Here is a 14,973-nt window from a genome sequence, read left to right on the forward strand (position 1 = left end):
TACACAAACCCATCTGTTCCAGCCTGTAGGTTTTACTAGCATTCCAGCTTTCCATTCATGTAGTAATCACTTTTACACAGAGAGCAAGCAGTGAGAAACATCTTTATTCCAAAAATTAAACACCCGATTTCAGACCATGAGAAGCTTGTTTTTATCTTACACTGAGGCAAGTATTTGTCATTCACTACTTCACTGTAAGTGAAGGTAATTGAACTTTATAGTCTCCTTCAGGTTAAAGTCAGACTATGTAGAAATTTTTGTCCATCTGCCATTGAAAAGTTTAAAAAATTACTAAAATAACTTCACATAAACAAGTTCATCTCTTCATATTAGCATATTCTTACCAAAACACTTGGTCAATGAATTAATTTAATTTACCTTTATATAAAGTGAGGAATCCAATCTTACACATGGCATTTGACTAGTGACCCACCCCATTTAACAGTTCAGTTACAATGTATTCAGCCTTTGAGCAAGTTGCACCTAATGCAAGCGCTATAATGTATCCCCGCACCCAATCTTCTATGGATCTATATACAGTGTATACACAACTAAGCAACAACATGCATTATATTTACAGATTTTATACAACATCCCAGTGCGTAAGTGCAAGCTGTGACTACAGAAATTTAAAAATACATTTAAAGGTTACAAAACTATTTTAAATATGGAAATTGAACCCCATGGAAGAGATCTAGAAAAATTCCCCCACATCTGCTCTTTTGTCACGACATTTACTTCTAGCCTTTGTCCGGGCCTTGAATGCTGCAGAGTTGTACAAGTGCTACAAAAGAAAAAGAAAAATTAATCACAGATGTTCACAAGGGTTATGTCCTTTAGAAACTTTTATGTTAAGAAACAGCTGAAAGTATCTTTTTTATTAATCCATGAAGTAAATTGGTAGACGTTCTTAAATTAATAGTATATATTTGCACCAAAACAATGATTCATTTTATTATGTATACATTTAAAAGAAACTTGGACTGTATAAGAAAGGCTGAGCTAGAAGCAATTCTGGAAGCCAGTCTATCTTAAACATCATACAGACACAATGCAGATTAAGTTTGCCCCCAGATTAAACTTGGTAACACCATTCCACAAACTGTTTGTACACAGGATAAGTACATTCACAGCCAACAGAACAAAGTCACCCCCCTCGTGTCAATTTTCAACTAGGGAGTTCGGGATACTGTCTTTATAAAAAGACTCAGTTTCTATGGTTTCCTATAGGTCCCTACCCCAAAACCTACAGTTCTTGTAAGAGTCCAAAGTTTCACACATATGGAGCATGAACTAAGTACCAATCAGCAATCAAGTCAACCTTCAGACCCCCTTGGGAGAAAAGCAGTAGCAGACATGTGCCTGGTTAAGCTCTTATTTTAGATTTTCCAAAACACATACAAGCAAGGTTTGGTTTCATTCAGATGAATATGGGGCACTGTTAGAATTAAAGTGACAAGTTTAAAGATGATGGCTTGTCAAGTGGGTGTTTGGAATACTATTAAATTCAGGAGAAATATATTAGTGTGTAAAGTAAAGAAAATACAGTAACATACCCTTTCAAACCGAGATATCTTCATTGTTTTAAGAGTTGCAGCATCTAGCATTACTGGTGGACCAAGCTCAAAAACATTCCGGAGAAAGTCATTTGACTAAACAAGAAACACACCAAATCAGTTTCTTCTCCTGATTATTAAATCTCCAGTAAGAAACAGCAGCAATTAAGACATAAATCTTAGATCTTATTATGCAATTAAGCCAGGGAATGCTTCCTCCTTTGACCAGAGTAAGGCTAAGAACTAAAAATGTCCTCCTGAGAAGAAAGAGACAGCTTCCCCATGACCTTCATATTTTTTTTTGTCCCAACCAATTAGACACTGTTCTGTTACATCCTCTAGACAAGATCAGGCAGCTGGAAACAGACCCATATGGTTTCACAACACAATTTTAAAGCATCTGACCTTATATTGGAAAATCTGAAAAAATGCTACATATGCCTGGGCTCCCTCAGTCATATAAAAATACAATTGACACTGGACTGAAGATTTTAACACCATGATTATTATAGCAATTTGGAAGCACATGCTCCTATGCTACAATTCCTGCTTCTGCTTCATATCTAAACAGATGACTAGTGAACAGCAGTTCCTACAACAGAGATGAGGACTCAACCCTTCACTTCTAGAATGCTGTCATAATTTTTGACTAAAACTTTGCGTACCTTTTTACAGGCTTGAATAGGAAGGGTTTATAGCTTTATTGCAGCCAGATGGCTACACTACTCTGCTGAAAGACAGCATAAGGATTCAGGAAAAAACCCTGAAGCTAAGATAATTCAGCTTGAATCTCCTACTTCTTGGAGAAGTCTTCTAATTAATAAGCCAGTATACTCAGGCTACAGCTCCGAAGGAGCTCACCCCAACAGTTCCAACCCACTGTAGTTCATTTTGCAAGTGCTGTCTTTTAACCCTTCTAATGCAAAGCCCATCATTCTACCAAGTTCTACTCATGATTTTGTAATTCAGACTGAATTACTATGAAGAAGCCAGATGGGCAACAACAGTCTGAGCATGTACCAAACAGCAGCTCACCTGCAAATGATATTGCATCCCCGACCCCAGAATCTCCTTGAAGGTATCATAAGTTTGTTTCTTAACCCAGCAGTCAATATACATGCGCTCAGGTCCAAACTTTACCATCTCTGTAGGAAAGTCACGTTCCTATCCAAAATTAAAGGAAACAACAAATATGATTTTAATTCAAAGTCTTTTGTATTAGGAATTTTATATATATCAATGAACTTTATTTTCATTAATAAATTTGGCCCACAAAAACCTTCCAAATGATATAATATGCATACACTGAAGATTTGTTCATAAACTGATGCACACCTGAAGTTAAATCTCATGAGACTTGAAGCTGACATTCTTCAAGTCAGAAAGCATTTTAAAAAAAAGAACACTTAACTTTCATCTTTAAAATTACTTTAAGAATTGGACTTATCTCCAGAAAAAACAGTTCTGAGTGCAGGAGTCACCTATAAATCAGTTTGTAAGCTTCATTTAGTCCTCTCACCTTTCAAGTGCAGCAAGCTACATATGTGACAATGGAACGTAACAAATGCTACTAAGGACTCAGATTCTTCTACAGGCAGAATTGTAAAGGTGACTTCAAATCACTTCAAAGTCTTCTCCTGTTTCCTAGATGTTTAACTGTTCTGAATGTCAACTAATATTTAGTTCGTCTTACCGCACAGCAACATAAAAATTATCCAACAAATAAATAATCTAGTTTGAGAGGTACAAGATAACAATGTATTTAAAGTGACAATGTTAAAGAAGTTTAACATTTGCCTTAGAGGCTTTACTCAGAAGTTATGTCACTAACCAGGTATTTTTAGTCCTGCTTTGTGTATTGTTCTCTTAATCTGGATACAGAAAACCAGAAGATTACCGCCCAACAATTAGGACGACACCCCTCCTCATACACAAACATTTCTTTGGCCCCCAACAGAGGTTCCATTTGGAAATGTATCTTACTATTAACTTGCTCTTTGTTTATTATGGACCGAAGTTCAGTAAGAGATAGTACAATAATATTGCACAGAATTCAGGACACTAATTTAGATGTCCTACAAAGCTTGCTATGAAAAAAAAAATCTGCTCATGGTATAAAATAAAAAGAATTTAGTATTTACAAGTGCAATGCTTAGCCTTCTTTAAAGAAAAAAGAATATTCTTCAATATGAAAGTCAAGTTTGGAACAAAATAAACCAAGTTTGACTTACTTTGTCCTACACTCCTAAAAAAGCAGCTATATTTTGTGTAAGTGATCGGAATTTCCAATCTCATTTGAAATAGTTTTTTCCTGTTGCTTTCACTGAAACAGTAATTCTATTTAATAGAAAAGCCCTTTTCATTAAATTGTACACTACACAGTTAACAATCCAGACATTCAAAGTAAGAAAAGAATCACCTCAACAGCTCGTAGGACATCTCTGAAGACAGATCGCTGCTTTCTTTTATCTACTTTGGCTCGGTGCTTGTTTCCATCAGTAGCCAGAGCTCTTAGTTTCTCTGTTAGAAGTTCCATATCTTCATAAAAAAAATCCTAATGCACCCCACCCCAGAAAAAAAGAATAATTTTTTTGTTTGTTTGGGGTTTTTTTTGGTTTTGTTTTGTTGTTGGTTTTTTTTTTTGTTTTTTTTTTTTAGTTTCTGGCCTCAAGATCCATGCAAATAGGAAAATAGATCTGACTTCTGGGTAGACCTCTACACAAACTGTTACTTTGTTATTTAAGACAAACTGTTACTTTGTTACTTAATGAAGACACAGATGGCACTAACTTCTTGTACTTCCATTTGCAACGTTTAAACTAGCAAGAACAGTCACAGCATCCAGTTTACCAAGCAGGATACTATCAAACTCTGTTCTGGTAGTCTGAGCCACATGAAACAGTACAGCTCCTTCAGTGTGTCTATATACCTGTCAATCTGTTTTGCTCCACAATTCCAAGGGACTCAAAATGCTTAACTGATAAGCTGAACCTGGCTGCCACTCTGGTCAACGAGCTGAGGGAACTTTCAGGCTATTAGCACAGAATTCACACTGCTGGAGATGGACGGGGAGACACCATTAGACTGACAGTATGAATATTTAGTCATAAGTCTTGCATGGGGTGAAAAATTAGAAAGCAGTTTTAAAAAAATCCTCAACAGAACACTCCAAGTAAACTTCAATGTATCATCCTTTAGCAGGAAGTATGTTCTCCCCTCCATTTACAAATTCTGAAGTAGTTTACCTTGATTAGTAAGAATGTATGTAAACTTATGTAAAAGCAGGGTTTTTTGCTTGTGTTGTTTTTTGTTGGGGTTTTTTTGGTTGGGTTTTTTTTTGGGGGGTGGGGGGTGTGTCCAATCTGGATGTTTTGTCATGTCAACTAAATGGGCTGTTTACTTGATGCTTTTTGCAAGAAACTGGTCAAAGGTAAAACACAGCAATCATTTTTAATCTGTGCTGATTGTTAAGGATCCAAATAATGATTAAAGGGGCATTACCTCAATGGAATGGAGTGATTTTTTAGCAAATATAGTCTTACTTGTTAATGTATTTTAAGATTTTAGTTACTTGCAGTCAGTTCGACCCAATAATGGATCAAGTTCTTTTTTTTTTTCTTTCAAAGTTGAATTCCATAGGAAAGAATTCCTACGGTCTGCAATTGTATATAAGTCTCAGCGTATTGTTTCAGATTATGCAGTGTTAGTGTGTGATGCATCCTGACTGAATTGAAATTATCTTTTCAACTTCAGACAGTGTTCTGGCAAAGCACAACAGCCTTGATCAAGCTAGGATCCATTCAGGTAACTCTTGCAGACTGTGCCATGGGTAAGTGGAGACTATTTCCTTCAGTGCTGTCAGAAAAACAGCTCAAAAATTAATAAGGCATATTGAAGAATGTAAAGACAGGTTTAGGTGTGTATGAGGTGCTACTGAGAAGCTTGCACCTAATCCAACTCAAAAACAAACCCCACGGAATCTCACCAAATGTAGTAATACTGATATCTGTGCAAGTCCTTTCAAAATCTCCCCTTCTAAACTGACTAGTCACCAACTGACTAAAATAGTCACAAATGCTGTGAAACCATCACGCAGTAACTAGTTACTCTTCTCAAGGTACCTAAATAAGGATACTGGAAAAACAATACTACAGGTCAAAATGGTTTCTACTAAACGATAGATTTTTAGCTATGGAAGCAGAATCGTGCAGGTTAGGAATCACTGGAACTTATCTGCCAAAGTATCTAATGAGTGTTCCCACTACAGTAAACAATAATGTTTTACCTTGGAATCTATATAGGGTTTTTTTCCAATCAGCAACACCTACAGTGTGTTGGATTTAGATTTTAAAGCCTGCACACGACATTTCTAGTTGCTCCTCAGTACTGTCTGATGCATTTTATTATTTACTAATATGGAAAACAGTGTAAAAATGATAATTAAATTGCTGTCAACCATTGCTATACCCACTTAGACTGGGGCAGACTCACTACAAAGAACATAACCCAGTGAATTATCTGCCACTTGCTGAGATCTGGGGTGCTACACAACGCAGTAAATAATATGCCTTGTTATCATCCCCAATGCAAGAAAATTTAGCTGCAGTCATCTACTTACAGCATCTGTCTCACGTGCCAGTTCAAACAGAAGCGCTAGTGTTTCTCCAGCAGCTATTCTCATGTTGAGATCATCACAAGACAGCAGACTTGGAAGTTTATGCAAGTGCCTAAGGAATAAGTCACATTTCATTAAGACGTAAATTCTGTGAAGACTGTTTCATTGCATATAAAACTGGACATTACAAATTTTGTTTTCCAAGAAAGATACTCACATTTCAATTTTCTTCTTCACTTCATTCATTGGACAAATAGTCAACAACAGTGTCCAGGCTAAAAGAGCGCTAATGTGAAGTACAGTGTTATGGGTACTTGATACACCATTAGTGTCTCTGTCTCGCTGATAGGCCTTTGTGAAGATGTTTTCCAGGCATTCCATAGTAGAGTGCAGCTCCTGAACAGGGGAAAAAAGATAACGGAAGTGGCTTAAGATCCACACATTTTCATAATGTCCATTTATATATTAAAAAAATATTTATCCTCACCGTAATGTCATCAGTGATGATGAAACAGCAAATCCCTAAGCAGGTTGCACACTAGACAACAGAAAAAAGTCAGTATTTTACATTGAAGTTACTGTCGACAAAACCCTTCCAACTCTGACCTTTGAAATTTAACATCAGGAATAATGGAAACTTGAGATTAAGACCTTAGAGACTACAAGTCTTTGACACTTTTTAATTCAGCCACTGTCTAATAGTTAGCTCTCAGATTCCATCCACTGTCAGGATCATTTTACAACACAGACTACCCACAAGCCTTCACTTTTCATGCTGTATTATTTAATATAGCTTACAAAGCCCTTCCAAAAAAGCTACATGTAGCACCCCTCTCACCCAATTATTTTAAATCTCACTAGGATTCACTAGGAGAAATCATGCTGCTAAACAGTAATGGACATATATTTCTTCACAGCTACAGGAAGTATTTTCCCTTCTCTGCCATCTATTCCAACTAAATGTCATGAAAACACTGAACCTTCAGGAGCTTTTCCTAGAACTTTCCAGGTTTTGCTGTGAGGTCCTACATATCTGTTCCCTGTTCCCCATATTCTACTCCATCTTCTCTTACAAAGAGGAGACTCAAAATTACACTTAAGCAGGACAAGCTTTAATAGCGTTTGTAGAAATGGCTGCTGTTGAACCAACACTAACTCTTCTTCCAGCTGACAGTATCTATTGTAACACAGCTTGAGCACAACAGAGAAGCAGCCAGTGATGCAATGATAAAGGCAAGTTGGAGAATATTAGTTAAAACTGATTTTTTTAAAAAAAGTCTTGGTAAGAGCTTTAGACTGTCTTCAGTCAGTATTTAAAATATATCACTGACATAGACAAGATGACTGGGCGAAAAACTTATACTTTTGGTAGTGTGAATGTATCAAATATGTAGTTCTAAATCTGCTATATGCAATTTTATCATATATAAACACATTTGCATAAGCAACATTCCTCTTGTTAAATGCTGTTAAAGAAGTTAAAGTTAATACAGTAAGGATACATAAATCAGGGGGAACACCTTCATTTTTTTATATAGGACTTCAACATCAGCACTCAGAACTGCAGTACAGAGACTGCAACATAGTGAGTTAAGAGACTTGACAAGGTAGTTTCTAGCTTGAAGAAAGTGACCTTCAACCTCTAGGTAGAACTTTTTAAGCCAGTGAAAAGTACTATGCATCATTTAGAGCATATGTCAATACTCCGAGTTTACACTAGTGAAGTAACCTTTAGCTCTGGATTACACAACAGTGAGCTGGTCAAAACTCTGTCCTTGTCTGGCAAATAAACATTTTATACTTACAGCCTGTCTGGCTTGGATACTGGCTGTTCCATCACAGACAATCTTCTTCAGAACTGGACCAAGGGTCTTAAAAATCTCTTCACTTTCAATTCCTGACCCCATCTGCACACACAGAAGACATGCCAGTCCGGCAGCTGCACACTGTTCATCGCTCTTACCTAGAGATTAACACATTATGATGAGTAATCACCTTGTGCACTGCCTCCTTCCTTTAACCCTTTGAAGATAATAGTCTGAAAACTTGCAAATGGAAATTCAGAAACCAATACAGAATGTCATTTCAGTTAATTTTCTACGTCAGTTAAAATATGACATCTAAAGTAAAAAAAGGAATGTTAGATTAACATAACTAAATTATTAAGCACTCTATAAAGTACTAGAGAAGTCTCACAGTCTTAATTCCTTTTGAACAGTGAGCTATTTCATTGGGATTATTGCTTTCTAATAGTGAGCATATTAATTACCTTTCTTTATGCAGCGTTCAATGCTATCAGCTAGTGTCATTCTCCTTTCCATGACAAATTCATATAGTATTTTAGAAGAAAAAGCACTTTTCAGACTTTCAAGAGCTGCTTGTCTTGTCTTTGCACTGTTGGAAGACAGAAGGAAGACCTCTTGGAATCAGCACATACCAGTTAAAGCTCAGCCTTTATTTTTATATGTAGTTTGTATTTGCCTGCACCCAACAGAAAAGTAACCCACAGAAGTACCATGCAGTATGAAATGCAACAAATTTTCTCCTTCTTCAAGGACAGAGAAATTTTCATTGCAGATGGAGCTCACAACAGTGCACCAGACTAGAAATAAAGCCATTTTACTGCAAGCTATTAGGAAAGTCTGACTCTCACTTATCCAAAAACTCAATGGAGGGGAAAAGTTCTGCTCAGATCCAGAAGAAAAGCCAGTCCCTCCCCAGCATGAAAACATTGTAATTTCAGTAAACATATAAAAAAGTTTGATGCATATTTCCTTTATTATGTCAGAGGAAGCTAGTACACAGTGTATGAATGCATTTCTTCAAAGCATACTATACCTCTTATCCAACGTAAGATCAATAAATCCCTTCAATTTGTATTCTAAGTCTTCTTGAGTGGCTTCTTCATCAACTTCAGGCCCTAATCCAGAGGAAATAATTTAGTCCTGATATGCATTTTATTAGCAGTCACAGTAGTACCCAACACTTAATGTTTCCAATACTAATAAGAAAGCAGTTTAACACAGACAATAGCTACAGAATTGTTCAGTATTACAGCAACAGAATGGTGTCAAGACTACTACATCAAACTGCCCCTTAAAATACTTCAGCAAAAACTCATCTATTCATACATCTGAGCTGTTTCTACACCTGCTTCTTACATGTGCCAAGAACAAACGAGTGAACTCATCAGATCTTACATAAACTTGCTACAACTGACACCCGTCAGCCAATCTTGTCAGCAACACATTTTCATCCAGTCCACTACATTCTATCCCTGGAGTACACTGGGGTGTTCACTACTGATGCAGCAAGTTCTGTCTAAGCAGCCTGTCCTATCTGGCATCACTTCAGATGCCTCTGCAACAGCAGTTCAGTTAAGAGTAACAAGTATTCATAGGGAAGGTTCTCTGCCTTATCCCCCTGTAGCAGGCTTTCAGGTCCCCTACTCCCAAAAAAATGACATTAGAGCAGCCCAAGTTGCAGAGATGGTAGAGGAGACAAAGTACAAATCCAGTTCAAAACAGGCAAAAATGTGATTCTTTCCATCTCAAATTCTTCTGCAGTTCTTACCACCTCAACTATATGTTATAAAAATCAATGTCTTATAATGACCTTAAAATTCTTATTGTCTCCAAAAGTTAGCACTGTATAATTTTAATAGAAAAAAGCCTAATAGTTTCATGAGAGGCTCATGAAACCAGGGATATATTCTTACCAAACAAAAACAATAGCCACTAGATTAACAATCACACAGTTTACCAGGATGTCATAATTTTGCTACTGCTACTTACAGTCTAGTACTTAAACACCTAAGTCAACTCAGGTTTTATGTTTTTAAAAAGATGAATAGATACAAGTGAAAGAATATACCATCCTCAGTGAAGCTAGCAGGATCACTGAAGCCACTGCAGTGGCTCATAGTTTCAATTGAAGCATCTTCATCACTAAAAGGCTGCACATTTCTGGGCTGACCACCTTAAGGAAAGACAAAAACAATAGTTTGGTCATTTTTCATACAGAAAAGGAAGATCAGAACACCAAAAAGTAGAATTCAACCGCCCCAACAGATTCACTTTCCTTGACCCAGAAAGCACATTTTCTTCCTCTGCTGGTTCCTTTACTCCCATCTGTTCTGAAGACTTAGTTGGCTCTGTTCTGGAGGATTATTTGTGAATGGTGGGGAAGAACCCGCCTAAGTTTTCAAAGTATTGGTAAAATTCCTAACTCTAGGTTTAGGATCTTTCTACAATAAACTTCAGGTTAAGGCAAATTCCTGTGACTGTGTTTTAAAAATAGTTCTATATTAATTTAACTTAGGACAAAATACCTAAAATAGACTGCCATACAATCTTTATTTTTCAATTTTGAGGGACTTCAGGCCAGGATAAGTTATACATTTAGACAAACATACATTACCCAGTTCAATGCAGGATTTATGGGATTAAGTGTAGTATGTGCAGCATCAGCAATGTCCAACCCTGTTTTAACACTGAATTACAAATACAAGCCAGAACATCAAATGCTTCAACAGGGGAAAATTATTTTCCCTCTCAGGATCAAGAAGGCCTCAGGGCTCAGTAACTTCAGTCTTTTTGAAGAAAGCATCATTATTTTATACCTGTATCTCATTGTTAGAGCATTAAGAGTTGGAGGAGTTTCACCTGATAATACTGTGATCTATCACTGTCCTATCCTAGCCCTTTATTTGCATCTACTAAAGTTAATTAAAGAAGAATAAAAAAAGTTGAATAAAGAATAGTATCTCTGTTATTTCTCCAGCAGCTCCCAGATGTGATTTACAGATGTGCTGGGTTTGGCCAGGCTAGAGTTAGTTCTCTTCATAGTAGCTAGTATGGGGCTACTATGTTTGGATTTGTGCTGGAAACAGTGTTGCTACTTCAGGGACGTTTTAGCTGTAGCTGGCCAGTGCTTAGGCAGAGTCAGGACCTCTTCTGTGCCTCATCCCACCCCACCAGCAAATAGGCTGGGGGCGGCAAGAAACTGGGAGGGGGCACAGCCAGGACAGCTGACATCAACTGTCCAAAGGGATATTCTGTACCATATAACATCGTGCTCAGCCATATAAAGCCGGGGGGAGAAAAGGACAGGGGGACATTTGGAGTGATGTTTTTTGTCTTTTCAAGTGTCTTACACATGATGGAGCTGAATATGGCTGAACACCTTCCTGCCCATGGAAAGCAGTGAATGGATTCCTTCTTTTGCTTTGCCTGCACGCGTGGCTCTTGCTTTACCTATTAAACTCTATTTCAGCTCACAAGTTTTCTATTACCTTTCTGAGTCTCTCCCCCAACCCACCAGAGGAGAGCAAGCAAGCAGCTGTGTGGTGCTTAGTTGCTGGCTGAGGTTAAATCATGACAACAGCCCTCATAATTCTGCTCTTCGACTCATTTTTTGTGGTACAATTGATTCTAAATTATTTAACGTGGCAGTGCACAGCTCTTGCCAGCTTTAGGCTGGCTTCCTGACTACCAAGATCCCCCAAACGCATACTGATCTGGGCAGAATCAACCTCGAGGTCATCACTGTCCAAGTACTTTCCAATGAAGTTAAACTCACACTCCAGAGGTTTTGCTTCATGGGAATTTTCTTCATTTGCGTCAGGGAAGTTCATGGGAAAGAATGACAGGCAGTTCCTTCACAAATTAAAATAAAAGCAGCTGCAGAACGACCCAGTGAACTGCTCAGCTCCTGAACATTTGATACTAGAGACAGATGCCGCTCACAGCCACGGCCGCCTGAAGTGAAATTCCTCACCATCCCACAAAACCTCCGTTCTGCCCAGGCATCAGCACCTCAGCCACACACATTCCGGATCCGCGTTAAGATTATTTTATAGCATCCTCTTTTAGGCTAAGAAGATTATTTTAAAGAGACTGCTGCCTGTGGGCGCACAGCGCGCTGGCATACGGCCACACCAGCCACCGGAGTGACAGCAGCAGCCGCCCCCCCGCCCCGGATGGGCCCACGCCGGCGGCGGTGCCGCAGCGCGGACACCGGAGGCCGTGCGGGCCGGGGACGCGCCCCAGCACCCCGCGGGCGCCGCCTCCCCCGCCGCAGCCCGGCTTCCCGAGCTGCCCGAGGGCGTCCGGGCGGCACCCGCGACCGCGGCGGCCAGGAGGCCCTCGGCGGGGCCGGCGCCGGCCGCTGCCCTTCGGGCGCTGCTCACCGCCGGCGGCGCCAGGCACGGCCGCCGCCCGCCGCCTCCCCGGGGCCGCCCGCGCCGCCGGGCGCATGCGCGCAAGCGGCGTGAGGTGGCGGTTTCGCGGCCGGCTCCTGCCAGCCTGGCGGCGCCGCCCGACCCGGGCCCGGCTCCGTCCCGCCGAGCGCAGAGCTCCGCGGGCACGCCAGTCCGCCCTGCCGCTTTCCCACCAGCCCCGCAGGCAGCCGCGGCGCAGCCGGCCCGCCCGGCCGCGGTCTCGCCGGCCCAGGCCGCCCTCCAGGCGGCTCGGACGGCCACGGGAAACGCTGGGGGAACTCCGCGCTCCGCGAGGCCGCCCGCCCCCAGCCCTCGGCCGCCGGTCCGGCCGCGCTCACCTGCTCCGCGCTGGTGGTTGCTGCCCCGCTTCTTAGGCTTGGGCATGGTCGCAGCGGCGCTCGGCTCGGCTCCCGCGGCCCCTCTCCGGGTCTCGGTCTCTCTGCTCCCCCCCGCCCGGGACTCAGCGACAATCAGCCGATAGAAGAGCAGGATCGCTTTTTACTCCAACGCCTCTGCGAGGCCGACTTCCCGAACCGGGGCAGCGGAGGTGATTGGCGAAAGCAGGCGGAGGACGAACCGGCGGCGAAGGCAGAAATCCCCGTGGAGGCCCGTGAGCGGAGTCGATGCATCTTTCTCCTCTCAGACACCCGGGGCTAAAGGCGCGGAGGCGGCGCCGGCGCCGGTTTTATAGCCGCGCCGGGCTGCGGGGGCGGGGCCACGCGACGCGCCGTTGCCGCTGCCAATGGCCGGGCGCTGCGACGGCGAGCGGGTGACTCAGTCGCGTGAGCCCGTGACGCGGCCGCGCCGCTACCCAGTGGTGGGGCTGGGACGTCACCGGCGCTTCGCGCGCGCCACGCCGCGGTGTACGCTGGGGCGCGGCGGGCTCGCCCGGCAGCCGGCGGGGGCGGGGAAGGGCGGGGAGCGGGGGGGAGCAGGCGGGCGGTGGCGGTGGCGGGGGCCCGGCCTCACTCGCCCCGCCGGTGCCGGCCCGCGGCTCTGAGCCTCCGGCTGGGGCTGGCAGCGGCCGCCTGAGTCCGCACGGTGCTCAGCGCCGCCGGGGGCGGGCGAGGGGTCGAGCGAGGGGCTGCGGGCTGGCGGGCCACCCGCGCCCCCTCACCGGCAGGGCCTCCGCGGGGCGGGCGGCGGCGCGGCCCGGCCGCCCAGAGCGCACCCAGCCGCCCATCGCGGCCCCCGCCGCTGGAAGCGGAGCTGCCGGCGCCGCGCAGGGGGCACTTAAGGCCGCGAAGGGCGGGGGGAAGCCGCGGGCGGCCCCAGCGGGCCGGGCGAAGCTGCGCTGCTGGGGTGCCCGTGCGGGTCGGCCCGTGCTGGCCTTTTATATCGGGTCCTGTGCCGCGTTCGTGGCTGGCGGGGGAAGGTGTGGGCTCGGCTCCGCCATGGGAAGTGCTGTCGGCCTGCGGGGCGGCTCCGTCCCCGGCCGCAGCCTGCAGCTGGCGGGAGATGCCGGAAGGGCGCGACCCTGTGCCTCTCCTTTAAAAACGGACGTGCGGGATAGCTAGCTTGCTTCCTCGCGACAGATCTTCTTCCACACACAAAAATGTTTTTTGTCGTCACATTTTTGTCAGTTACATCTTCCAGTTTAGAGACTTGCACTTCACGCGGTTTTATTTGTAATCCCAAGCTGATTTTTTTCCTGTTTTCTGCTGAACTTCAAATGAAAAAAAAATAGGATAGCATTCCTGTCCACCACAAAGAGATTGGTTTATAATATTTCTGAAATGTGAATGTTTCTGTGTGATCACCAATGGGCTGTAACAGGATTTGAGGGAGGGAAGACAATTTTGCAGAACATGCTGAGTTGCATAAGACATGATAGCAATTACACTGTTTGAGTTCCTTTGCATGCGAAATATATTTACTCTGACTTCTGGCAAGGTAAACTTCCATAATTCTATATAAATGTTACATGAAAAATAAAGTAAATGGGGTTTACTGACCCATTTGTGCATGTTGAGCAATGAAATGCTAGTATTGTCTGTTTCTAGAAAATGGTAGCTGTCAGTTGTGATACCTGTGGGCGCTGGTAGAGCCTGATGTTTTGCATTGCTGTGCAGTTTGAGCCTCCTGGCGAACAATTGCTTGGGCATGGGAGAGACAAATTTCTGAAAAGGTCTAGTAAGTTCTTTCAGCATCCTATTCAAGAAAAGAGACAAAAGTCAGTACATACTGCATGCGTAGAGGACAACGTATGAGTGTCCCAGGGGCAACAGTTTTTCTCCTTCAGGTTGAAATGTTAGAGCAAAGGACAGCCTTCCAGGTAAGTAGGCGGAGGAGCTGCAATTAAATACAGAAGGCATAACTGTACCCTTGGATACATGAGAGTTAATTTTAGAACAAGGGAGCAGTGCTGGATAAGCTACACCACCTGATAGCAGCCAAGCAAACTTGTACAGTGGGAGTATTTGAGATGCAAGATGGCAATAGCATTTTATTAAGGTCAGCCATGTCCTAACAATTTCCTTCGTGCTGGCCTTCTTAATACACAAATTAATCTCAGAGGTGCAGGCTGACTGGCCTAGACTTAACTAAAATCATTGCCTTCATGCACGCAGCCCCGTTCCACA

General features: G+C 42.9%; 1 protein-coding gene across 1 annotated transcript; it reads right to left on the reverse strand.

Annotated features, from left to right (window-relative positions):
- Positions 1–88: 88 nt before the first annotated feature.
- On the reverse strand, positions 89–13,070 carry IFRD1 (interferon related developmental regulator 1). Its single transcript, XM_055711322.1, has 12 exons — positions 12,730–13,070; positions 10,045–10,149; positions 9,010–9,091; positions 8,441–8,565; positions 7,977–8,134; positions 6,659–6,709; positions 6,389–6,567; positions 6,175–6,283; positions 3,976–4,110; positions 2,592–2,720; positions 1,557–1,652; positions 89–784 (listed from the first exon to the last, which is right to left on the reverse strand). Exons 1-12 carry the CDS (start codon positions 12,773–12,775, stop codon positions 695–697), a joined length of 1,305 nt encoding a protein of 434 aa, XP_055567297.1. The 5' UTR covers positions 12,776–13,070; the 3' UTR covers positions 89–694.
- Positions 13,071–14,973: the final 1,903 nt, after the last annotated feature.

This window comes from Falco cherrug, chromosome 5 (assembly GCF_023634085.1).
Source record: "Falco cherrug isolate bFalChe1 chromosome 5, bFalChe1.pri, whole genome shotgun sequence".
NCBI lineage: Eukaryota > Metazoa > Chordata > Aves > Falconiformes > Falconidae > Falco > Falco cherrug.

Excerpts from the sequence above, each read along its gene's own strand:
- IFRD1 (XM_055711322.1), bottom strand. The coding sequence starts at position 12,775 with ATGCCCAAGCCTAAGAAGCGGGGCAGCAACCACCAGCGCGGAGCAG. Across the intron at positions 10,150-12,729 it reads CAACCACCAGCGCGGAGCAG|GTGGTCAGCCCAGAAATGTG; the intron begins GTGAGCGCGGCC and ends TCTTTCCTTAAG. Across the intron at positions 8,566-9,009 it reads GATCTTACGTTGGATAAGAG|TGCAAAGACAAGACAAGCAG; the intron begins GTATAGTATGCT and ends GTCTTCCAACAG.